General features: G+C 37.0%; 2 protein-coding genes across 3 annotated transcripts in view; one reads left to right on the top strand and one right to left on the bottom strand.

The window, feature by feature from the left end:
• The first annotated feature begins 2,245 nt into the window (after positions 1-2,245).
• IL4 (interleukin 4) lies at positions 2,246-9,177 on the top strand. Its single transcript, XM_027849050.1, has 5 exons — positions 2,246-2,386; positions 2,663-2,710; positions 6,318-6,374; positions 8,216-8,335; positions 9,073-9,177. Exons 1-5 carry the CDS (start codon positions 2,246-2,248, stop codon positions 9,175-9,177), a joined length of 471 nt encoding a protein of 156 aa, XP_027704851.1.
• An 8,956-nt stretch (positions 9,178-18,133) lies between these two features.
• Positions 18,134-24,141, bottom strand: part of KIF3A (kinesin family member 3A) — a 59,158-nt gene continuing 53,150 nt past the window's right edge. For both annotated transcript variants that reach the window (XM_027849185.1, XM_027849187.1), the window contains 4 exons: positions 21,100-21,153; positions 20,927-20,995; positions 20,048-20,172; positions 18,134-18,939 (listed from right to left, as the gene is read on the bottom strand). In XM_027849185.1, the coding sequence (XP_027704986.1) occupies positions 18,891-18,939; positions 20,048-20,172; positions 20,927-20,995; positions 21,100-21,153 (297 nt within the window). In that variant the 3' untranslated portion in view covers positions 18,134-18,890. The remainder of the gene's footprint in view (positions 18,940-20,047; positions 20,173-20,926; positions 20,996-21,099; positions 21,154-24,141) is intronic.

The raw sequence follows: 24,141 nt of genomic DNA, 5'->3' as shown, positions 1-24,141 counted from the left end.
GGAAAATTTAGAGCATGACATAAATGTTAGAGATTGTTATTATGCTAGAAACCTTTTCTGCCTCTATAAAAATGTCTTGAAAAGAATCTACACAGGTGCAGCTAGGTGGTTCAGTGGATAGAGCACTGGCCCTGAAGTCAAGAGGACCTGAGTTCAAATCCGGCCTCAGACCAAACACTTGACACTTAGTAGTTGTGTGACCCTGGGCAAGTCATTTAACCCCAATTGCCTAAAAAAAAAAAGAATCTACACAAAACAGAAGTTTTAAATCAATGTCTGCACTTCCTCAGGTGTGATGTGGTAGCATGTGACCTGTACTGAAAATTAGGAAATCTAACTCCAAAATTTTGCAATGAAAAAAATGAGCTCAGCTCAGCTGATGGGGATGAAAACCTGTATGACATGAAAAATGTCTCTGAGTTTCAGTTGCTTTGACCTGAAAGATCCAGTACCTGACGGGAACATTTTCCAGATACCTGAAAAAGAATTCTGTCCATCAAATACTAGGAATATTTCAGAACAAAGGTGTTAGGCAAATACAAAAATGCTAAGCAATGCTTTGGCTCTTAGCATGGCACAGAAGGCAGTTGGGTGGCTCAGTGAAGAGACCTCTGGGCTTGGAGTCAAAAGACCTGAATTCAATCTGGCCTTACACACTTACTAGCTATGCGACCCTGAGCAAGTCACTCAACCTCTGTTTGCCTTAATCCACTGGAGAAGGAAATATCAAACCACTCCAGTATTTTTGTCAAGAAAATCCCATAGGGGCAGCTAGGTGACACAGTAGATGGAGCTCCAGCCTTGGAGTCAGGAGGACCTGGGTTCAAATTCAGCCTCAGACACATAACACTCACTAGCTGTGTGACCCTGGGCAAGTCACTTAACCCCAATTGCCTCGCCAAAAAAAAAAAAAAAAAAAGCAACTCCCATGGACAGTATTGGTGTGCTATGGTCTGCAGGGTCATGAAGATTTGGACGCTACTGAAGAACTGAACAATGGCGTTCTGCACACAGTTGGTACTCAATAATTCATTCATTCAATAAACATTTATTGAGCACCTACTATGTTCCAGGCACTGTGTTAAGTGCTGGGATTACCAAAAGATTTAAAAAACAGTCCCTGCCCTCAAGGAGCTTATGATTTAATGGAAGAAATTACATGCAAACAAATATATACAAAGCAAGTCATACACAGGAATAAGAAATAATTAAAAGAGGGCAAGCACTGGAATAATGAGGGGTGAGGGAAGGCTTTCAGTAGGAGATTGGGCCAGGGAGGTCAATAGTGGGAACAGAGGAGGGAGAGCATTCCAGGCATGGGGGACATTGTTGGTACATGGACATGGTTTGGACCTCAGGCAAGTCATTCCACTTCTCTGTACCTCCCAACACTGGCCCAGAGCCAAGATGTGGAGTGTCTTATTCATGGTGCAGCCAGGAGACCAATGTCTGGCTTGGATGTCAACTGGATAATGGTCGAATGAATGAAAAATAAATGAATCATTTTTTTATAGAGGTTTCTCTCTCCAGATGAGGACTTTCATCTCTGCATCCATTGATAAGGTACTCACTCCTGAGATTGCTGATGCCTGAAATCAGTGGTAGTTTTAAGGCTGGAGTCCAGGAAGGATCCATTCAGTGCCAGGGAAGAAGTTCCCTGGAAATTGGGACAAAGCAGGTACCCAAGTACATGAATTCTTATCTTTCTGAAGTGGGAAAGTCTCACTGGCAGCAACAGGCTTATAGAGGTGCTCCTTCCATCAGTAAGAAACATGCCTAAAGGTTGTATCAGTCAAACTTTCCTGCTATTACTATGTAGCTTTTCTCAGGAGGTTACATAGTTGCATTGAAACAAACTTTTGGACACCTGTGGCCTCCTCCTCCTCCTATGCAAAGTGAAAAGCTGATAGCAGCCCCAGGCTGAGAAGAAAGATTAATCTATAGAGCAGAATATGGTGCAATTTCCTACACTGGAACTTTGTTGTTGATTTTTAAAAGGTTTCATTTTCCTATTGGTCTGATTTCACAGGAAAATTTTACCTTTTTCTATGAGGCACTACCTCTCCTGGAAGTGATGGATAATCAGATGCCGATGATTTTTTAAATTTACAAAATAACCCTCTTTCCTTTCCTTTCAGCAATTTTGAATCTATAAATACAGACACCTCAGGGCAGAGTCACACTGCTAGCTTCTCTTGGTAAATTAATGATCAACGGTTGCCACTTTGTTGATAGAGATCTGAGCATGGGTCTCACATTCCAACTGATACCAACTTTGTTCTGCCTGTTAACATGTACCAGTGATGCTGTTCAAGGACGGAGAAGGACCTGTCAACCCTCTATCAGAGAGATCATCCACATTGCAAACTCTCTTACTGTGAAAAAGGTACTTAGGCAATGGCTATTGGGCATCATCTCTTATCGGTGTCTGAGTGAATACTGGTGATTCTTGTATTACTTAGAAAATCCAACAGCTTCTAGAGAAGACAATGGACACTTCTGGCAATTAAAGCAGTAAAAGATAAAAAGCTAAAAGTTGCTTCCTTTTGCCTAGCCAGAGTAGTTTTTAAAAAATGTTTCTTAAAAGAATAAGTGGGGATTCCTGTAGTTCAATGTTTTTCTTTCTGTAATTCAATGACTTTCTTTCTCTCTGCTTTGCTAGTTTCCCTGCTTTGAGATGGAAGTGCCGGACATCTTTGAGGATACAGAGGTAAGACTACTGTATACTGGAGTTAGAGTATCCAGCCAAGAATCTCTTGTAAAGATACGCAACAAATGAATTGTGAAGAATCTGCCTTTGGAAAAAGGGGATATTCTTACCCAGTAAAAGAGAATATTGACATTTAGTTTTATTCACAAACAGGTTTTGTTATTTCTTATCTTGATTATTTTGGGGAATGATCAGGGAAATCCATCATAATTCAGATTCTGTTCAAAGTACAAATAGAATGTACTTGAGATGTTTCTGTCAATTTTTCAAAGACAAAACTCTACCAATAGAGGCAGATAATTATGTTAGGGGTTAAGAGAACTTTCCCTTTAGCTAAGCAATGGTCTGTAGTAATAGAAATGTTACTGACAGATTCTCACTTTTCCTCTTTCCTCTCTGGTCATCTAACAATACATTTATATCAAAGCTGACTTGAGCAAGAATTAGGGCTTTAATTGTCTTGGTAAAACATTCTGAAAGCTTTACGGAAAAAACGAGAATCTTAAAAATCCATCATTTTAGCAGTGCAAAGTGGTCTCCTTAATCCCCCTTCGTCTATAGTGGGAGGACACAGATTTAACATCTGATAGTGAATTTTCTCTGACAAACACTACAGTTGTATCAATAGTTTTGTGCTCTTCAGTTCCTGTTTTCATGGAAACATGACCAAGACTGAAAGCCCAAAAGTCTCAATTTACCATCGTTTCTTATTTGACTGCTTGTTTTCTATGTGTTCCTGAATGGTGGCCAGACCATTTAGAGCCCTGAGGCAGGATTACCTATGATTAGACAGCACTAGTACTGATACTTTCTTCTCAACTGTAATTTGAAGGCATTACACAGTAACTATATATATATGTATATGTATATATATCTATACATATATGTATATATAAATGTATGTCCATACACACATATGTATATATGTGCATATGTATATATGTGCATACATATATACATATACACATACATATATATATATCCAATCCATAACTTGAGCTTTGAAAAAACATTGGGTTTAGAGTCAGATAGCTTGGGTTCAAATTCTGGTTCTGACATTTACTTGCTAGTTATGTGATCTTGGGGCAATTCACAACTTCTCAAGACCCACTTTTCTCATCTCTAAAATGGAGATAGTAGTTGTATTGACTACTTCACAAGGTTGTTGTAAGAAAAATGTTTTGTTTTATGATATCAATGTTTAGTGACTTCATAGCACTTATTTCCATTGGGCTTCTCTTGATCAGAGTTCAACTGTGACTGGACCAATGCAGGAAAACAAAACAAAACTTGCTAAGACCAGGTCCCTCTACCCAGCTCTGGCAGTTGAAAGTTGCTTTCTAAGTCCCTTCTTCTAAACAACATCACAAAAAAAGATAAGGAACAAAATTCTAGAACTTGTCTAATTGAAGCCAAGAGCATCCTATCTGTAGCTTCCAAATGGTGATACTGAGGCATTGAAATAGACTTATGTAAACTGTATGACAGATATCCAATTCATCTTCTTTTTACATGACAAGGTAGAAAACATGATATGATTGACCTGCGCTAGAAACAAAACAACCTCGTTTGAATCTAAGTTCTGCCATTAACCTGTGGCCTTTAGTGAGTCACCTCACCTCTTTGTTTATTCATTTCTAAAACAGGAATGAAACCAGCCCTACTATGGCACAGGGTTATTGTGAACATGGCATAACAACATTTATAATGATGCTTTGAAAGATGAATAGCATCTCACCCTTTCCCTATCATTCTCAGTACATATGAGCTGTGGAGGACTCTCACAGGTATGAGGCAGGTTCCCCACTTCTGGTATATGGGGTTTAAAAATTAGGCCAATTGAGATTTTATCTTGGGTAGTCAGAAAAAAAAATTCTATGAAGAGGTGAAAATCAGGGGAAAAGTAGAGAAGCAAATTTGAGGGACCAGGTACCATCACTTAAGGGCAAAAGAATGTTTTAGGATCATACCATACAAACTGTCTGTCAATATGGAGATATAACTCAAGTGTGGCAGGCAGTGGACAGACAATCCATTCGAGAAAGGAAGTTATAATTTCTCCCTGCTGGATTGTTAGATTTATACAAATAAATTGTTATTTTCTAAGGAATAAAAATAAATAGCATAGTGCAAATTTAGGGCATTATGTGGAAGTAGGGGAAAATATATGTGTATATGCATATATTTAGTCCACCCTAAAGAGTAAGAACTCTCAGTAAAGAGTATCAAACTCTCTTTACTGATACTGATCAGTCAATTGTCTATAACTTAATAGTTTGAGAGACTATTAAGCATATAACTTAATAGTTTGGGGCACTGCACAGTTAAGCAACTTGTCCATGGTCACGTGTTCAAGGAAGTATTTGAACACAGATCTTCCTGACCCCAGCCAGCCTTCTTACCATGCCACTGTAAACAGTGAGCTCAAGTCAGCATTTTTTTGAAATCAAAGGTTTAAAAGTAGGAAAATATTAATTGACTATTGTATTTGAGCACCCTTTGCTTAGAACCCCTTTTATGCGCTCAGCATGCTTCCATTCCAATCCAATGATAAACTTGTATATCTAAGTACATACTTAACTTATAAAACAGATACTTTCCACCATGGTGATAATTTGTGCCTCTCATTTCTCCCACTAGAAGAGAAGCTCTTTGAGAGTAAGAACTATGTCTCAAATTTAATTTTGCATTCTTCTCTTTTCTGGAAATAGGGCCTAGCATACAGTAAATATTTTAAAAGTGTGTCAGTGAAGCAACTGTAAATTATTCATGATTTTAAATCTCATACATGATATCAGATCTTAGAGTGGTTCCATATAAGCTTCTATAGCAGGGATGGGCCACATGCAGACCACTAAGTTGCCCAACCCAGATTAAAATCTAATTGGGAAACATTTAACAAAACAAAAATATGATAAAGCATAATGTTAATACGTGGTTTTCTAAGTCAATATGTGACTCACAGTATTCCTCATGTATGGTTTAATGGCCCCTGTTTCTCTTTGAATTTGACACCACCACTCTATCACTTCTCTTCCAACTACATATGAGATAAGAATTTACTGACTTTGGCGGGTCCACTCACATAGTGGCTGTAACTCATAACTCCACCCTCCAACCTCAGTGTACTGTTCTCATTTTTTGGGATAGCCAGTTTGGAGATCCCTCTCTTTAACAGCCCCTAAGTTGCTGGACATCTTCTAAAAGAATTCCAGTGTAGGGGCAGCTAGGTGGTAGAGTGGATAGAGCTGTGGCCTTGGAGTCATGAGGACCCAAGTTCAACTCCGGTCTCAGACACTTGACACTTACTAGCTGTGTAAGTAACTTAATCCCAATTGCCTCACCAAAAAGCAAAAAAAAAAATAAAAATAAAAATAAAAGAATTCCAGAGTATTTTTTCATTCATCCTTGTCTTATTTTTGTCTTCTTTTAAATTGGATTAATTTCTGGAACAAAAAGTTTATTTCAAAGAAAGCAAAATACCTCATTGTATCCAAGAAAGGCAATATTTGTAGGATAAAGTGTTTTTTTTTAATATTCCTAAGGAATATCTTTAAATAATCCAATTTTTGGATTTGTGTGTGTGTGTGTGTTTGTGTGTATCAAGAATTCCAGTACTCCAAAATTGTTTCCTAAGGAGTCATCATGCTCTCAGCTGGTCATGGTGAGTACATGTTGATATAATCTCGGGTATCTGATTTCTGTGGAAAGTAGTGATTTGTAAAGAACAACAGCTCGTCTAATAGGAGGTACAATTCATAGTGTTACAATAGATAAATAGGTAGAGAAATGAGTAGACAGATTTAGTAAATGTTTACTGTACACCAGACACTGTGCTAAGTAGTGGGGACACAAAAGCACGTAAGCAAGGCAGTCCTCTCAAGAAGCTTACATTCTGGGGAAAGACAGCACATAACTGGGGTACCTGTGGGGCCATGACACAGAGGAGGCCAACAAGTGACACCGAGGCCTGCATCCTGGTGAAATACAGCAAAAGCTAACTTATCAGAGCCTAGGAACCCTGGTGCAGTCTAGGTTACCAGTGGGGAAGATGATTATGGTCTGAGGAGAGGTGTTAAGTCCTAGATAAAATCCCACCTTCTACTGGAAGCCTTTCCCAAGCCCTCTTAATTCTAGTGCCTTCGCTTGGTTATTCCCTATTTATTTGTACATATTTGTTTGCTGCTTGTCTCCTAAATCAGATTGTGAGCTACCTGAAGGCAGGGACTGTATATTTTGCCTTTCTTTGTATCTCCAATATTTAATACCTTGCCTGGCACATAGGAAATACTTAATAATTGCTTACTAACTTGACTTGAGGACCTAGAAGTCATAGCCTTCCCTGGAATTCAAAAGAAGTGAAATAAGCAAATTAGAAAGCAAGTCATGACTAAATTTGTGAAATGGTGAATTTAGGTTTGAGATAAGCAAAATTAGAGCTATTCAAAAGAAGAATGTTTTGCTCTGGGGGTTCCCCCTTCATGGGAGGTCTTCAGAGACTGTTGGATGACAACTCAGCATGGGTGTGCCTCAAAAGGATGCATGTTAAAGTGCAAAGCTGGACTAGGTGAGCTTTGAGGTCGCTTTTGATTCGGAGATACTCATTCAACATACAACAGGATTTGTCACCAAATGGAACTAATACATCCATCCTTTTGAAAGGATTCACAGTGGAGAAACTCCAGTCCATCAGAGAGCTGCTTTTCAAATTCAGAAGATTTCCATTTGTTGAGGCTAACATTGATAGCACTGATGACAGAATGGCAGTGCTAAGGGAGGCTCAAGAACAAAATCACCAGATACAGATGTGAATTATTTTGGCTCTGAAATGAGACTCCAGGAGCCCAGGTTTAATCAAAATATGATATATGACTAATGTTGGACCCCATGGGTGGTCATATTCCACACTGTCTGGCCTATACTTAAAGCTGCTTTCCTTAACATCATTTGAAGTAGTGTTCTTTAATGCCAGTTTCTCCATGACATGGTGATGGTGAAGTTCTGAGACTCCTACCTTCTAATTACAGAAACAGAAGGCTCCAGATTTGGACAAGCTAAACTAAAGATCAAAGTGATTTTTGGCTAATAGATCTTCACCTCACTCTACCAAGATGGTGTGTGTATCCTTGGGGTGACATAAATCTAACAATATTTAAGGAAAATGATTTTTTAAAGTTCCCCCTTAAAGCATTTTTTTTCATTTAGTATATACAATCCTTTAACTCTATTTTTATCCTAAAAACTTTGGACACTCCTCTGTGTATGTGTAAGAGATGGAGACTTTAGGCAGTCAAAACATACTTGATGTTTGGTTTAGCAGACTTTCATTCTCCACTTGTCTTCCTTAAAGATATATGAAATATGGTCTGAAAACAAATCCTGCCTGGGGGGGAAGAAGGGGGGGGGAGAGACAGAGAGACAAAGACAGGCAAAGATAGAGACAGAAAGACAGAGGAGACAGAGAGAGAGCATATGGGCTTCTGTGACAACTATTTCTCTTTCTAGACAATGAATGACTTTGAAACATTATGCAGAGCTGTCACTGTGCTCCAACAGGTCTCCATCAGCTGCCCATTCCCTAAGCTAAGCAACATGCTTAGGAACCTAATGCACTTAGTGAATCAGGTCAGTGATGGCACTTTTGCCGCCCACCTTCATCATTTAGTCTGAGAACACATCACTACTTTCAGAAGGACCATCTAAATATTTTCCATATATTACTGTGACCTTAGGCAAGTCATTTCCTTATTATAGACAAGTCATTTTCCTCATGTGTAAAGTTAGGAGGCAGGGGGCAGATGACCTCTGAGGTCTCTTTTGCTCTAAAATGCCTGACTCTTTATGTTACTGCTATTCCATAGGTTCTCCCGACCATCCATGCATTTTTCCCTCAGGCTTTTATAGGTTAACAGGACAAGTCACTCACATTCTCAATAGCATATTTCTTGGAATATTAATGGAGGTACCTGTGAAGTATATATGAATATGAGAGGGGTTTAAAGTTACCCTTCAAAATGTCCTGTATACACGATTTTATTTGCCATTGTTAGACATGGTATATTAAATCATAGCCAATCAGCTGTTTTATATGTTTGATGTAAATATGAGAGTCATTTTCAGCAGACAAAATTGTTGGTACGAAACACAAGCAAATGGCCTCCTGCTATTCCACTAGCAGAGACATGACGCTCAACTAAAATGAATTTGTAATAACCTGGAACACCTCTACTTGTAGCTTTAAGGGAGATACCATGGGGGGTCCAAAAGGCAGGGGCAGAAAATAAGTTTTTCCCCAAGTAAACAGAGATACTGGCAAGAATAGAATAATGATATAAGCTGATATATAATGTTTCCCTTTACAGACCAAATGTCCTGTGAATGAAACCAAGATCACTAAATTGCAAGATTTCCTGAGCAAACTAAAAACCATCAATCAGAAGATATTTTCAAAAAGCACACAGTTTTAGAGAATAAATTTTAATTTATAAGTTTCTAATAGTTATATATTTTAAATATATTTATATATTTATAATGTATCATTAAAGTATATATTAAGATTGATATTTCATTTTCATCAGTATTAGCTATTTTTATTTGGCAAATGGAGTCAAGGGTTTCCATTTCTTTGAGAAATAATTCAACAAGTAATTACTGAAGTGCCTATTATGGATCTAGGATTGGGTTAGGTGCTATGATGGACCAAAAAAAAAAAAATGTCTATGACAGTCCCTGCCTTTAAGGAGGTTAAAATCTAGTTGAGGAAATAAAACAGATAAAATTAGAAACTGTTTACAAGATAGTGTAACCATCAAAGAGTCTGGCATAGGAATAAATCTCTGAGAGGACTGACATCAATGAATTCAAGGGATGCCAAGTCATTAGAAACTTGTTTGTTTAAGTACACTTTCATAAGAAAAAAAATAGGTCTAATATCAGGGCTCTTTTTTCACCTTGAGTTACAACAGGCAAATGGTTTCTTACTCCACATACTCCTATAACCACAAGGCCCAATTCAAAACTAATTTGTAACATCTGCAAAACACTTAGGTGTAATTTTGAACGAAATGCCACCAGTGTAAGTAATAAAATCATAGTATTTTTTAAAAAGAGGAATAATTAGCCCTCCAAAAGTTAGGGGAAGGGGAAAAATAAAAACAATTAAAAAAAAGAACTGAAACTAACCCTTTAACCACAAAAGATCAGCCTGGCAAGTGATTATGCAACCAGGAATTGAGAAAGCCATCCTCTTAGGACCAGAATGAGAAAGTTCACATGAAAGTGTTGTTTTTTTCTTCTAATTCTTCAATTCCTCTGTCAACCACTTAAGAATCAGTATGGGAAGGAAGGAAAGAAACAAGCATTTATTAAGCACCTGTTGTGTGCCAGGCACCATGCCAAGCACTTTACAAATATTATATCAATTGATCCTTACAACAACCTGAGGAGGTAGGTGCTATTATTATCCCTTTTTTACAGTTGAAGAAACTGAGGCAAACAGATTTAAGTGACTTGCCCAAGGTCACATGGTCAGGGTCTGAGACTAGATTTCAACTGCAGTCTTCCCGACTTCAGGCCCACTCTAACCACTGTGCAATCTAGCTGCCTCTAGGTGCTGCAGAGCACTAGGGCACTGGGAAGGAGACACAAAGTTTGGCATTGAGTGGACCTCATTATCTATTGGGGGATGATAAGACTTGTTTCACAAATAACCATAACAGATGTCAAAACACACAGTGCTAGTTAGCTAGAACAAAATAGTTCATCCAGAGACTGTAGCGGTCTTGGGTCTTCATTGTTCATTTTCTCGGGTCACCATCTCTGGGGTCTCCTAATCCTATTAGAAGGAGGGCTTATAATTGTCAGATTTAGGAAAAAACACAAACAAGGATTAGGTCAGCTAGGTGGTGCAGTGGATAGAGCACTGGCCCTGGATTCAGGAGGACCTGAGTTCAAATGCGGCCTCAGACCAAACACCTGACACTTACTAGCTGTGTGACCCTGGACAAGTCACTTAATCCCATTGCCTAGCGCAACAAAAACCAAAAACAAGAATCTTACAGGATGAGGTGTGGGAGGGCTGCAATTTACACTAGTGGAGGGAATATCCACACTAATAAGTAAACAAATTTAATTTACAGGCTATGTGTAAGGTACTAAGCAAGATAAAAAGATAAGAATAAGTCCCTAACCTCAAGGATTTTACAGTGAGTAACCACAGTAAAAAGGCAAAATAAAATGCCATAAGAATTGAAAAATATTACGGTGGCTCAAAGGAAGGAAAATAGCAGAGAGGGGAACCAGGGAAAACTTCAGGAAGGAGGTGGCTTTTAGGCTGCTATTAAGCCAAGGTTGTTGTCTTTTTTTTAAACTGGGGTCTATGAACTTGTTTTTTAAAAAAAATACTTTTATAACTACTTCAACAGAACTGGTTTTTAATTTAATCTTCTGTATTTTACTTTATGCATTTAAAAGCATTATTCTAAGGGCAGCTAAATGGCACAGTAAATAGAGCACCAACCCTGGAGTCAGGAGAACCTGAGTTCAAATGTGCCCTCAGACACTTACTGTGTGACCCTAGGCAAGTCACTAAACCCTGATTGCCTCTCAAAAAACAAACATGAAAAAACATTATTCTGAGAAGGGTTTCATAGGCTTCATCTGACTGCCAATAGCATCCACAACACAGAAGAAAAACCCCTGTTTTACCCAGCTAAGACATGGGGAGTGGGAGAAGAAAACCCTTAAAGCAAAAATAACTGAATAAAACTAGAAAGTACTTATTAAGTGTTTACTATGTGCCAAGCACTGCACAGTGGTGATACAAATGGAGAAGGGCTGATACTGACGTTAGAGGAGACAACACACACAGAAGGGTTCAACTGAAGGGACAGATGGACGAGCCCAGAGTTCCTTAGGGGACAGTGGTAGGGAATATGACAAAAAATGGGCTAGGTGGCAACACAAGGGATCCAGAATGCATAGCATCAGAGCAGATGTTAAGGCACAGTGGACCTTAGAGAGAAATGACAAGGTTCACCATCTTACCAGGACTGCAGTCAGTGATTCTCTGTTCATCTAAGCAGAGTGCACAGCGATGTCAATCAGTCAACAAGCATTTATTAAACACTTACTATGTGCCAGGCATGGTGCTCAGTGATGGAGATCCTAAACAAAAAACAGTTCCTGCCCTCAAGGAGCATACAGTCTAGTTGGGTAAGATAACCTGTAAATAACAACATATAAATGGGAAAGGGATAGTGAACCCAAGGATTGGAGTGGAGTGGGGCTCTGAGTACCTCCAGCGGGAGTCCGTATTTACCAGAGAGAGGGGGGTGTTCAGGACCTGTTAGGAAATGGGCAATGGAGTTGGGGCATAGAAGAGGAAGGACAACATAGAAATATCACGAAAATAACACCTGAAGTCTGTCTAGTGCTTTAAAGATCACTAAGTATTTTGTATACATTATTTCATTTAGAAAAGAAGGGAGAAGGCAAATTGACTAAAATGCAAAGTTTAAATAAGGGAAGATATCACCAAAGGAACATCGTGGATCCCCTGAACTTAAATCTAAGCAAGCAAAGAGGATTTTCCCCATTCAAATGAAGAACTTAAGGCTGAATGGAAATGCTTTACCCACCTTCTCTAGCTCACCTCCTTTGTTCTTTCTTATAATCATTTCTTTTTGTCTCAGTTTTCTGGATGAGTCAAACCATTGTCCCGGAATTTTGATTAACAAAAATACACTGAATACCTTCAGCAAGGTAGAAATGCATTAAGACATGATATTTGACTTCAGGAAGTTTATGGTTTTGTTGGGGAGACAAGCTGACTACAGAATACAAGATGGCAACGTAATGAGGTGCTAGATTGTAATGGCATCAACTCTAAGTACTATAGAGGTTCAGAGGAAAGTAATCAACTTTTGATTCATTATAATGTTTTCACCTTCAGCCTAACAGTTCTACTAACCACCACAAATCAACTTTTTTGCTGATAATAAAAAGGATGCAATTACAATACACACAACTGGGTACTGGGCGAATCATTACAGGCTCAACCCTCATTTACCTACAATGGAATAGAAAGCAAAGTCCCCATGACTATTTTGTAATACAGCTTGTATTTTTCGGTTAGGCAATATCCTCTTGCTAAGATTTTTATCAACTTTGATAAACATTTTATTAGTTGTAAAGTCTCAGTTAAGCACCTTTCTACACAAATGCAAGTTGTCTCCAATTAAAGACTAAAATTTTTCCAACCTCCAAAAGTGGGAGTAACTGATCTTTATTAAAGAAATTCAAAGTCATACATGTTTTGAGTATGACAATATGATGTTCAGATAACATTGATAAAAGAAATGAAGATTGGGTCACAGGAAGCCTAGCAGATGCTAAGAGGAAACTAGCTTTTTTTGAAGTAGCCTTTTCAGATTCATTTTCCCACACATTCACTTATTTAGCTTCCAAAGCAGGACTGAATATCTGCCTTTGAGAATGGAACAACTTAACGTCATAAGTTCAAATAATTTTTACCAAACGTGTTAGTATAAAAAAACTCTAAAAAAATTTTAGGTTTAGAACCTGACCTCAATGTGCTACTTCTTTTTATAATTATAAATCACAGCTCACTTACTGTCTTGTATGAATTAGGGCAGTTCTTTGTGTTTCCAGGTTCTAAGTCTACATGAAATTTCACTTATGGTAGTAAGCACGAAAAAGTAGAATGAAGGCTCATTTAAATGGTTCTGAGAATAGCCCTTTGCATACACAACACTTCTAGAAGTTTAGTAGTCTAAAGTTTTATTTTGTTTTTTAACAAGGCTTTTCAAAAATAAGATGAACTCACTGACTTCAGTGAATTCAATAATAGTAATAACCTAACTTATTTTGTTACTCTTTAACTTTTCATATTAAGTTCAATAAACATTTGTTAAGTAACCAAACAGGACATAGCCCCAGGAGAGATAGAAAGTACAGATATGTTTTCATGAACTTGTAGTCTGGTGGGAAAATAATATATACAAATAGCTATGATACAAAATAATGTATGATGACTACCCTCTGAGGTGCAAAATGAAGTATTACTTGAGGTACCCAATAGAAAAGATCAATGAAGGATCAAGGGAATCCTTTATGGATGAGGTTATCTATTGGGGAATTTCCACTGAAAAGGGTGAGGAGGAGTGTTCCAAGCATAAGGAACAGCATAACCACAGGCAACATGGCAGCGTATGTTTGGAAAAGAGAGTAATCTGATGCATGTAGTGTACACCAGAGAAAGGAGTTTGGAGTTTATTTAGTGACTAGGGAACCAGCCAAGGATTTTGTTCAGCATGAGATGACTACATCTATGCATAAGCAAGCTACTCTAGAACTACAGTATGAAGGATGGAATTGGGGTGGTCAGGGAGAGAACAGGGAAGAAGAATGTAGAGTTGGAAAAATTTGTTAAAAGGCCTATTATACCAAGATGGAATAAAACGGAAGGGAAATGTGTCAATCAATAAGGCTTAGCAGTAGCTAGATGTGAAAAATGTTAGGAGTGATGAATCAAAAACAAGGTTTTGAACATAAAAGACTAGGGGAATGTCGGTGAAACTGACAAATATTTTAAGCAGGCCCATTTGAAAAGTTTGACCTACAAAAAGACAACATGGGGGCACCTAGGTGGTGCAGTGGATAGAACACCGGCCCTGAAGTCAGGAGGACCTGAGTTCAAATCCCGCCTCAGACCAAACACTTGACACCTACTAGCTGTGTGACCCTGGGCAAGTCACTTAACCCCAATTGCCTTTAAAAAAAAAAAAAGACAACATGTCTATTAGATGTTCAGGCTTATCTGGGCCATAAAGTTACTTGGCTAATCGCTTGCAAGCACACTGATTTTTTCAAAGATGAAAAAATCCTACAAATAAAATATATTATGGGATATTAGAATCTGTGAATGAAAAGCTAGCAATCTTGAAGAAAAATCCTCTCAAAGTACTGTTGTATGACAGAGCTGTGAATACAATGGATATTTAAAGTATAATTTTCTGAACAATTTTTTTTTTGAAGTTCAACAACCAGTAAGAACTTCTGGATTTAAAATGATTCTGGCCCCTTTTCCTAGACCACTACTGTTCTAGGAATAGCTAGGTAGCACAGCACTGGGCCTGGAGTCAGGAAGTCCTGAGTTCAAATCCAATCTGAGAAACTTACTAGCTCTGTGAGCAAGCCATTTAACCTCTGTTTGCCTCAGTTTCTTCAACTGTAAAATCAGGATAATAATAGTACCTACCTTGCAGGGTTGTTGTGAGGCTCAAATGAGATATTTGTAAAGTACTTAACACATCGCCTGGCACAGAGTAGGTACTATATAAATGCTTATTTCCTTCCCCAATAAAATGATATATTAAGCATAAAGAATATCTAATACCTATAAATATCCAAGCTAGGAAAAAATATGCATAGAAAGAATTGATAAGGATCAGACCTACATTAACCTTAATATTTTTATTCATTAGGATGAACATGCTGCAAGTATACATATAATACTGGTATTTACAACATAAATAAAACTTTTACATAAAAATTAAACAAATGTTACTTTCAAAATTAATGAAATAATACAAATGAAGCTAACTGTACAACATTTAGTTAGGGCTCATAAACAGCATTGTGTGCTAAAAGTTTATATTTAGACTACAGTGTAAATTCATCAAAGGCACTAAGGGAGATGTCTTTTCTAGCATTTTAGAACCAGGAATAATTAAATAACATTAAATATAAACATACATTAAAACTTGACCAAACACCAGTAAGTTCTAATGGGAAAACAGATCTTTCCTTAACTCACCCTTGGAAGGAAGAGGAGGTGATTCTCTAAAACATGATTTCAGGGGAAAGAGAAATTATTAAAAACAGATTATAAAGCAAAAGAAAAGAGATAAGGCCTAACAAATATTAAAACTAAAATGGATCACAGGAAAAGCAAAACATTCAAGGCTAACGGCTTTTATTGAACCCAATTTTTAAATATGAAAATGTTTTTATTGGAGAAGTAAAAAATAAAAAACTATCCCTCCTCCCACCCACCCAGAAGGTTTTGACTGACATGCCAACTAACAATTGTGATTATGAGAAAAATATACAACATTCTGTGTGCATATTCAGAAGTTTTAGTAGTTAGTTACTAGTATTTAATTCAATGGAGACTTATGAAAAGTATGGAGAATGCCACTATATTTTAATACCCTAATAAAAGGTTATGAAATCACAAACTATAAACTAATAACCTCCACCCCATCAATGTTGTCAATGCTACTTTCAATAAATAATTCTTATTACTTTTTAAGTCAAAGGGAGAACAGAAGAAATAGTAACTTGAGAACCTAATTATTTATACTTTAGACCAAGTTTATCCATACAGTGGATAAGTCCACTCAGTTTAAGAATGTCTATGTATTGTGCACTTTCATGGAATTATCACTGAAGTCACTACAAACAGCCTGTGGATTTTAAACATAGTGAGCCTTATGAGTTTACTTCATGTTCGCATAACAGTTCTGTAAACTTTATCATAACTACTGAATGGCCCAAAATTCAGTCCCTCCGTTGTTCCAAATTTGCCTGGTCAATAAATCTAATGTCAACATCTCATGAAACTAATGCTCATCTAGTACAAAAGTTCTAACATAAACACTTTAATTTTTCTTAATCACTGAAAATATAACAGTTTCGCTTTTATGGATTTAAGTTGTACTCTTGAGGGAAAAAAGACACGGAAAGTAATCATATGTAGAATCTAGTGCAGTGAAAAGAATTGTGAGTCAGAAGACTTGGATTCAAATCCTGGCTTTGTGGGACATCAGGCAAAATACTGCCTAACTCTCTGAGTCTCAAATTTCTCATCAATAAAATGGGAATAACAATACGAATACTCCCTACCTCAAAAGGTTGTTGAGGACCAAATGAAAATGTATATAAAGTGCTTTGGGAACGTTAAAGCATTTTATAAATGTAAGCTATTGTATGTTATACTATTATAATCAAAGATACTATTATAGCAAACAATTTTTTCGTTGAGTTAAAGACTGAAAAAGAATGTATTCTTAAAAGGAAAAAAATACTAACTATGCTTCCACTGGACAATAAAGATTTCTCTGCAGAAATTATTTCCAGAGTTCACAGAAGCTTAGATTTAGAGGTGGAAGGGACCAAAAGGGCCACTTAATTCAACACCCATATTTGATGGATGAGAAAACTGAGGCTCAGAGAGTCAAACAGCTTGTTCAAGGTCACAAAGGTGATTAGTAGCTGTGAACCCACACCCTCTGACTCCAGATCTACTGCTCTCTCCTCAGTGCCAGCTGGCCTCCAGTGCCTGATAGGTCTCTGACAAACATGTCAACTTTTAAGGAATCTTACTAACACTGTTTTTCAGGACACAAATTCAACTAAAGCCTTCACAGTATTTTAACCACATATCCTACATGAAGAAGTATTAAAGATTTTAAAACATCTCAAACACTACAAAGAGAACACAGATTATACTCATCACACTTGAGGACCACAGTGCTCTTCCTTCTCGGAGGTAACTCACCAATTTTCCACCCCTTTAGTTAGTTTAAAAAAATCATAAATGAACATCTAAAATGCTTACTGAAATCATGTTAAGTTAATAAATACTGGTTTTTGAAGATTTAAGACATTTGAACCATGGTGGTTTAGCATTAGCTAACAATACTTTAAGTCTAAAAATTCACACAAAAAATTAAAATGCTAGTGGTTAGTAGAAGTGCAATGTTTAAAAAAAGTAACTATCAATTTTGTAAGTAGCTGACCAACCACTAGAGGAATGAGTTTCTAATACAGTACTTTGTACATTTTTTTAATCATAACTAAAAAGCAACCAGTTTTAAATAGGGAGATGGCCTCATTCAAATGACCATGTGAGAAGAGGTAAAACTGTATGCTCCACACTTCCAAAGCACAGGAAATCTGAAGAAGGGAAATTAAAGTCTCCAGCTTGAAGAATAGGCTGGAGAAGGAAGTTATTCTCCCCTAAACATCTTCCAGGTGAGTGTTTTTGTTTAGTTTCTTACTCAAAGGCAACACCAGTTGGATCTGCAAAGCTCTCAATAGACATCTTTTGTCAATGGTTAATTTCTGTTAAGTTTGCTTATTCATTAAGTGTGTAGGGTTTTCTGAAGAATGAGAACTCTTCTTTCAGGCAAAATGTAAAGAGTAATTAAAATCAAATAAAGACTCAGATGCAGTCAAAATAACAATTCACCTACCCATACATCAAATGGGATCTCAGCATAGGAAATACAATGTCATTTAAATTACTAACTTATTTGATCTCCTGTAATTTCTCTATCTGTAGTTATTTATGGTGAAAAACGTGGCACCCTTAAATTAGTGACAATTCACTGAAAATATAAATCCATAGGCTTGGTACCTTTATTAGCCCAAACAAAAATGTATGTTTCATTTGAATTTAAATGAGCAGTAAGACAATGGAGGTACAGGAAGGTTGGAAAGGAGGATGGAGTAAATTGTCAGTGTACATTATTTGTTGACATGATAAAGATGTGTTTTGTTTTCTTTAGATGAGTTGCTTCATTTCATACATTAACTACAGCAAATACTACCATTGCAATGAGAAAGTATTTAAATAGTGAAAAAGGAGATTTAGTGTTCAGAAAGAGCCATATCATAGATGAAAGCTACCACATTCAAACACAACAGTACAACACAGGATACTTGAAGCTGCCAGTCTCTATGTGCAAGACATGACATGATATTTAGCTTTTTCATGTCTTAAAATTAAGTTTCTCTCGATGAAGGTATTAGGTAAATAGCTCGTGACTTTAAATACACATCTAACACTGTCACTGTGCAATATGGTCTTTCAAATTTTCCTGCACAAAACAAATAGTAGTAGTGCACATTACAACAATTTAACAACTACTAGTTACACTGTTTGAACATGTTATGTTAATATAACACATACAGCATAACAGTATTTGGACAAAAGATCATTTCTAATTCTTACTCCAGAGTAAGGCATTATTTTATAGCCCTGGCTGTATCAAATTACAGAAAAATCCTCAATATTCTCAGGTAAACTAAATATCTAAGCCAACCATTGGAACATATGCTAATTTTATTGTGGTTTCAGATTTGTAAACGTTTACTGAAGCAAAGAATCAATTACAGTCTCAGGCTTCGCAGTACGCTTTCTGTTTTGGAGGGAAAAACAAGAAGAAAATGAATGTTTTCTCAAAAGGCCAAAATACAAGCATTTCTACAGTGTGATATATATTTCATACTTCGTAACAGATAATCTTTAAAATTATTACTTTTACTAAGCTGAATTCTGGGTGGGGGGAGAGGGAGGGAGAAGAAGGAAGGGAAGGGAGGGTTCTAGAATAAAAAATACACTACTTCTCTATTCCTTAGAGGCATCCAGTACCATTAAGTCTAGGATACATAAAAGTTAGTACTTCTTCAACATGTACTCATAACTAGCTTTTCATTAAGTTCAATTCTCAAAAAATGAAAGTGCATAATCATATTTATCTTTCAAAATATTGGAAAATCAAGCTCATCACTTCCTGTCCTGCTAGTGTCACTACAGGATGTTAAAAAACAAAACCCAGGACCATTTTGGACATGGGGTTGGAGGAAAAAAAAAAAGAAAGCTTAACTGGGGGGGTGGGGCCCAACCTTTTCTTGATAAGCTATCTCTACACCAGTTGGCTGATGGATGATGTGGGTGTTAATACAATCTCAATCTGACACAAATGTAGCTGAAAACTCAAAGGAGAAAATACATAGGTATGAACAAGGACGTTTCCCTAAGCTGACAGAAAATGGGAAGACTATTAGATGAAGGCTTTCATGGTGGTCTCTTGGGAAATACCTCTCCTGAATAGCTTATTTAGAAAAAGAGGCATCTCACCAGAAGAGATTAGTGACTAGTTAGTTCTCATGACTCAAAAGATTTTGAGACTAAGACAGAGCAGAAAGTTTTTGTGGTATTTGCAAAGAACAAAGTGAGACTAAGCAATAGCCTTAGATAACTCAAGAGGACTAGAAAAATTTGAAGACACACAAGACTCTCCCTTTAAATTCTACCCTTTGTCCTTTGATTAGATACACTTTTGAAAGTACAGCTATGGCTAGAAAAATCAATGCAATGTTTCTTAAAGAAACTAATTTTCAAATGAGATCCTTAAAGTCTCAGCCAAGATCATGATTGTATTAACAGAAATAAAAATAAAATGTGTGTCTTAATGACTAGAATAGCTCAAGCTCAGGATTTATAAGATTTAACAATATTCTTACCTTCTTCCAGTTTTGGGCCTTGATTTTCCCTTTGAAGTGCGTGGCCTCTCTAATTTCATCAAAGACTGTCTCAGGCTTTCCTCAGTATAAGCTAAATAAACATGAGAAAGGTCCACTTCAAAGGGCTAAGTAAAAGAAACAAACATAGAACATTTTTAATGCCATTCCCATAAATGTACTTTTTTGCTTAAAATATCAAACTCTATAAAAGTCACTAAAAAAGTAATTCAAATAGATGTCTGCTACACAAGCAATTTGACATTCTTATCCAAAGCCTAGTGAATAAAGAGTGATCACCAAGTGCTCGGGGGGCAAAAAATAAAAAAAGCCCTGAGGAGCTACACATTTCTTTAGAAATAACAAAATCTTCCCTCTATCACTGCTGCATTTCCCTGTTGGCCTTAGACCAAAGCAGCAATGAAAAAAAAATCATCATAGACATTTCAGATTCCAAAACAGTCCCATGATCCTCTGTCTACAGGTAGAGATAAGAGGAATAAAGTCAAGTCACTGAGACACACTAATTGCCCCTGTGCCCTTGACTATGGTAACTATTACCCCTGAGGATTCCCCCTACCACAACTACAAACAACACAAAAGGCCTCCATTCCTGGGTGAAAGGCAGTATGGCCAAATGGCTGTCTGAATGATGTAATAAACCATATTCTTTTTTATTTATTTTTTTTAGGCAATTGGGGTTAAGTAACTTGCCCAGGGTCACACAGCTAGTAAGTGTCAACTGTTTGGTCTGAGGCCGGATTTGAACTTAGGTCGTCCTGACTTCAGGGCCGGTGCTCTGTGCACTGCACCACCTAGCTGCCCCAATAAACCACATTCTTAAAGCAACAGAGGTAGCTGCAAAAGCAACCAAATGCTTACATCTTTCTCCTTTTTATCAGGTACTGGAGTCTGCTTCCTCATATTATTTCCTGTGTAGGCAACACATTTCTTGAATAAAAAGAAAAGTATTAATTAGCAAACATGGGACTAAGACAAAAATAACAGATTATTCTAAAGCATTCTAAGATTAATGCTTGTAAAGGTATACTTACTAACTGCCATTCTCCAATGTCTTCATTCCAGTGAACATAATTTTCAATCATTTCCTTTGAAAAGATGTAAAGATATTTTACTTATAATGTTAAACAACATTTTTTTTTTAAGTTTATGGGGGAAAAGGGTTGGTTTCATCTGTACCTTTCATGATTATTTTCAAGAAAACAGTCCTCAAAATGTTTTATTTTCAATGTTTTCTTCAAAAATCGAACTTTAAAAAAAGATGAAAGATTATAAATATGACAAGGGATCAGCACTTCAACAAACATTAAGTTGTTGTTTGTCCTTTGTTCTCAAAGACAACTGTGACATCAGGGAAGTGCTGTCTTGACTTGCAAATGCACTGATTTAATTAAGTACCATATGCAAGGTACTAGGGAAGATACAAAGTTTGGCTAAAACAGGGTCCCTGCTCTTTTAGACCTGAGAGTCTGGTAGAGACAACCAAATAATTAGAACACACAAAAGAAATGGTGAGTGCAACAAAAAGCCATGTGACAGGGAATAAAGACCATTACAGACAACAGGGCCTTACGGAAATTTTCTAGAAAGGCAGCATTTAAGCTGGGCTTTAGAGGATGGCTTGGACTTCAGAAACTAAGCAAGGATTAGTTAGAAATGAGAGAATGGTTTGAGATCCCGGGTAAAGAGCAAAATGCAAGCAAAGAGGAGGAAACAATAAATTCAGTCAGGTGGGAAACTATATATTCCAGTTTGGCCAGGGTGAAGAACAGGTGGAAAGGAAAAGTGTGAAATAAAGCTCCAAATTAGGAAGGCATCTGATTATAGAGGGCCTTGAATACCCGGAAAAAGCATTTTTAGGCAATAAGGAACCACAGAAGGGTCTGAGCAGTTTAATGACAAGATCCTATCTCTAATGTCTATTTGTAGAAGATATGTCTGGCAGTGGCGCCAACAACAGTCTGGAGGCACTGGAAGTAAAGCAACTGTGCAGATGGGTGGTAATGAGGGGTTATGTGTAATGGAAGCAGTGGGAAGAGAAAGAAGGGGATAGATCAGAATGCAAAGGACTTGCTAACATAACACCAAGTTATCTTGAATACATGACATTGCGAATGGTGGTGCACTAACACATACAACCAAGTTAGGAGAAGCAAAACAAGGTAAATTTTTGTAAAAGACAGGCTGAATGTCAGGTACTGGTGGGACAATCCATGGGTACTGCTGGATATGGGACTGGAATGGTGAATGGCAGAACTGAAGAAATGGATTTGGGAACTATTTACATAAAGGTGATCCTTGAAGAGGTAGGAAACATATTGTCAAGAGAGCCTGCACTTAGAGGTGGCAAAGACAGAATGTTCTGAATGAACATCCACCTCAGAGGTCAAGAAGAGCTCATGAAAAGGCAGGAGAAGAAGACCTTAGAAATAAGAGATTCAGGATGGAAGGATTGAAACCAAGGTGAGAATGTTTCCAGAATGAGGTTTTGCCAATGTCAGTACTGTCAATGACAGCAAGTAAGTCTTTACCCAAATAGATCAAGTCTTTGGTTTTATCGAAAACTAGGATCTAATCTGTTCCAGTAGCAAATCATTTGATAATTACTGCTTTTTAGGACAGTTTGAGAACTGGCACTGCTCGGTCCCCTTCCTGCCCATTTTTTTTTTCATTATTTTCACTGAGATGCTTGACCTTTTGCTCCACTAGATGTATTTTATTTTTTTTCTTCTACCTCTAAAAAGTAATCCTTTGGGAGTTTGACTGGAATGGCACTGAATGAATAAATTAAGTAGTATTGTCATATTTAATATATTGGCTCAGCCTATCCATGAATAATAAATATTTCTCCAATTATTTAGAATCTGTATTTCCTTAAAGATTCTTTTGTGGTTATACCTATATAGTTCCCATATGTATTTTGGTAGGTAGACTTCCAAGTAATTATATGGCCTTAGTTATTTTAAATGGAATTTCTCCATCTCTCTTTCTGCTGGATTTTGTTGGCAATATAGAGAAATACTTAGAAATAGTTTATTTTATATCTGGCAATTCCGATGAAGTTATTTCAATTGATCTTTAGTTGACTCTCTAAGGTTCTCTACATAAACTATCATATCACCTGCAAAAAGCAGTAATTTTGTTTTCTCTTTGCCTAGGCTTATTTCCTTGATTTATTTTTCTTCTCTTACTGCTATAGCAAGTATTTCTGGTACTTTATGAAAAAGTAGTGGTGACAATGGACACTCTTGCTCTACCCTTGATCTTATTGGAAAGGCTTTAATTTATCCCTATTACATGTAATACTGGTTCCTGATTTTAGGTTAATACTACATGGAAAGATCCTTCAATAAGAATAGAAGTTCTTTCATTTGTGCTATGAGTTAATGTTTATAGGCCAAGAAGTTAGGATTCTGTTTTAATTTTTAAAATACATCTTATTGATGCCCTTTATGTTTGTATCACAATCATTTCAATTCCCCCCTCCTTCTTCCCTAAATGGACTCTCTTGTTTTCTGGCTTTTGTTCCCATTACTACTCTACTGAAACTGTTCTCTCATAGTTAACTCATGACATTCTAAGCCAGAGATTTTTAACTTTTTTTGTGTGTGTCATGGATTCCTTTGGCAGTATGCTGAAACCTATGAACTCTTTTTTCAGAATGTTTTTAAATGCTTAAAACACATAGGATTGTAAAGGAAATAAATTATGTTGAAATCCAGGTTAAGAACTCTTGTCCTAACCACTAAATTTAACAGCCTGTTTTCAATTCTCATTCCTTTTTGACCATCCTGCAGCATTTGTCACTGTTAATAACCCCTCCAGGACACTCCCCTGGTTTGAGGCAACTAAGTGACAAAGCAGACAGCACTGGGCTGGCAGCCAGGAAAACCTAGGTTCAAATGGAGCCTTGGACACTTACCAGCTGTGTGACTCTGGACAAGTTACTTAACTGCTGTCTCCCTCAGTTTCCTCACCTATAATAGCACCTATCTCCAAGAGTTGCAAAAATTAAATGAGATAATAATGAGATAATATCTGTAAAGCATTTAGCATAGTACCTGCCGCATAGTAGG

The sequence above is a fragment of the Vombatus ursinus genome, unplaced genomic scaffold, assembly GCF_900497805.2.
Source record: "Vombatus ursinus unplaced genomic scaffold, bare-nosed wombat genome assembly UNPS02007284.1, whole genome shotgun sequence".
In the NCBI taxonomy this organism is placed as follows: Eukaryota; Metazoa; Chordata; class Mammalia; order Diprotodontia; family Vombatidae; genus Vombatus; species Vombatus ursinus.
This window is presented reverse-complemented; position numbering and strand designations above follow the sequence as displayed.

Coding starts and splice junctions, on each gene's coding strand:
- IL4 (XM_027849050.1), top strand. CDS start 2,246: ATGGGTCTCACATTCCAACTGATACCAACTTTGTTCTGCCTGTTAACA. Junction 2,387..2,662: donor ACTCTCTTACTGTGAAAAAG/GTACTTAGGCAA, acceptor CTGCTTTGCTAG/TTTCCCTGCTTTGAGATGGA. Junction 8,336..9,072: donor TAATGCACTTAGTGAATCAG/GTCAGTGATGGC, acceptor TTCCCTTTACAG/ACCAAATGTCCTGTGAATGA.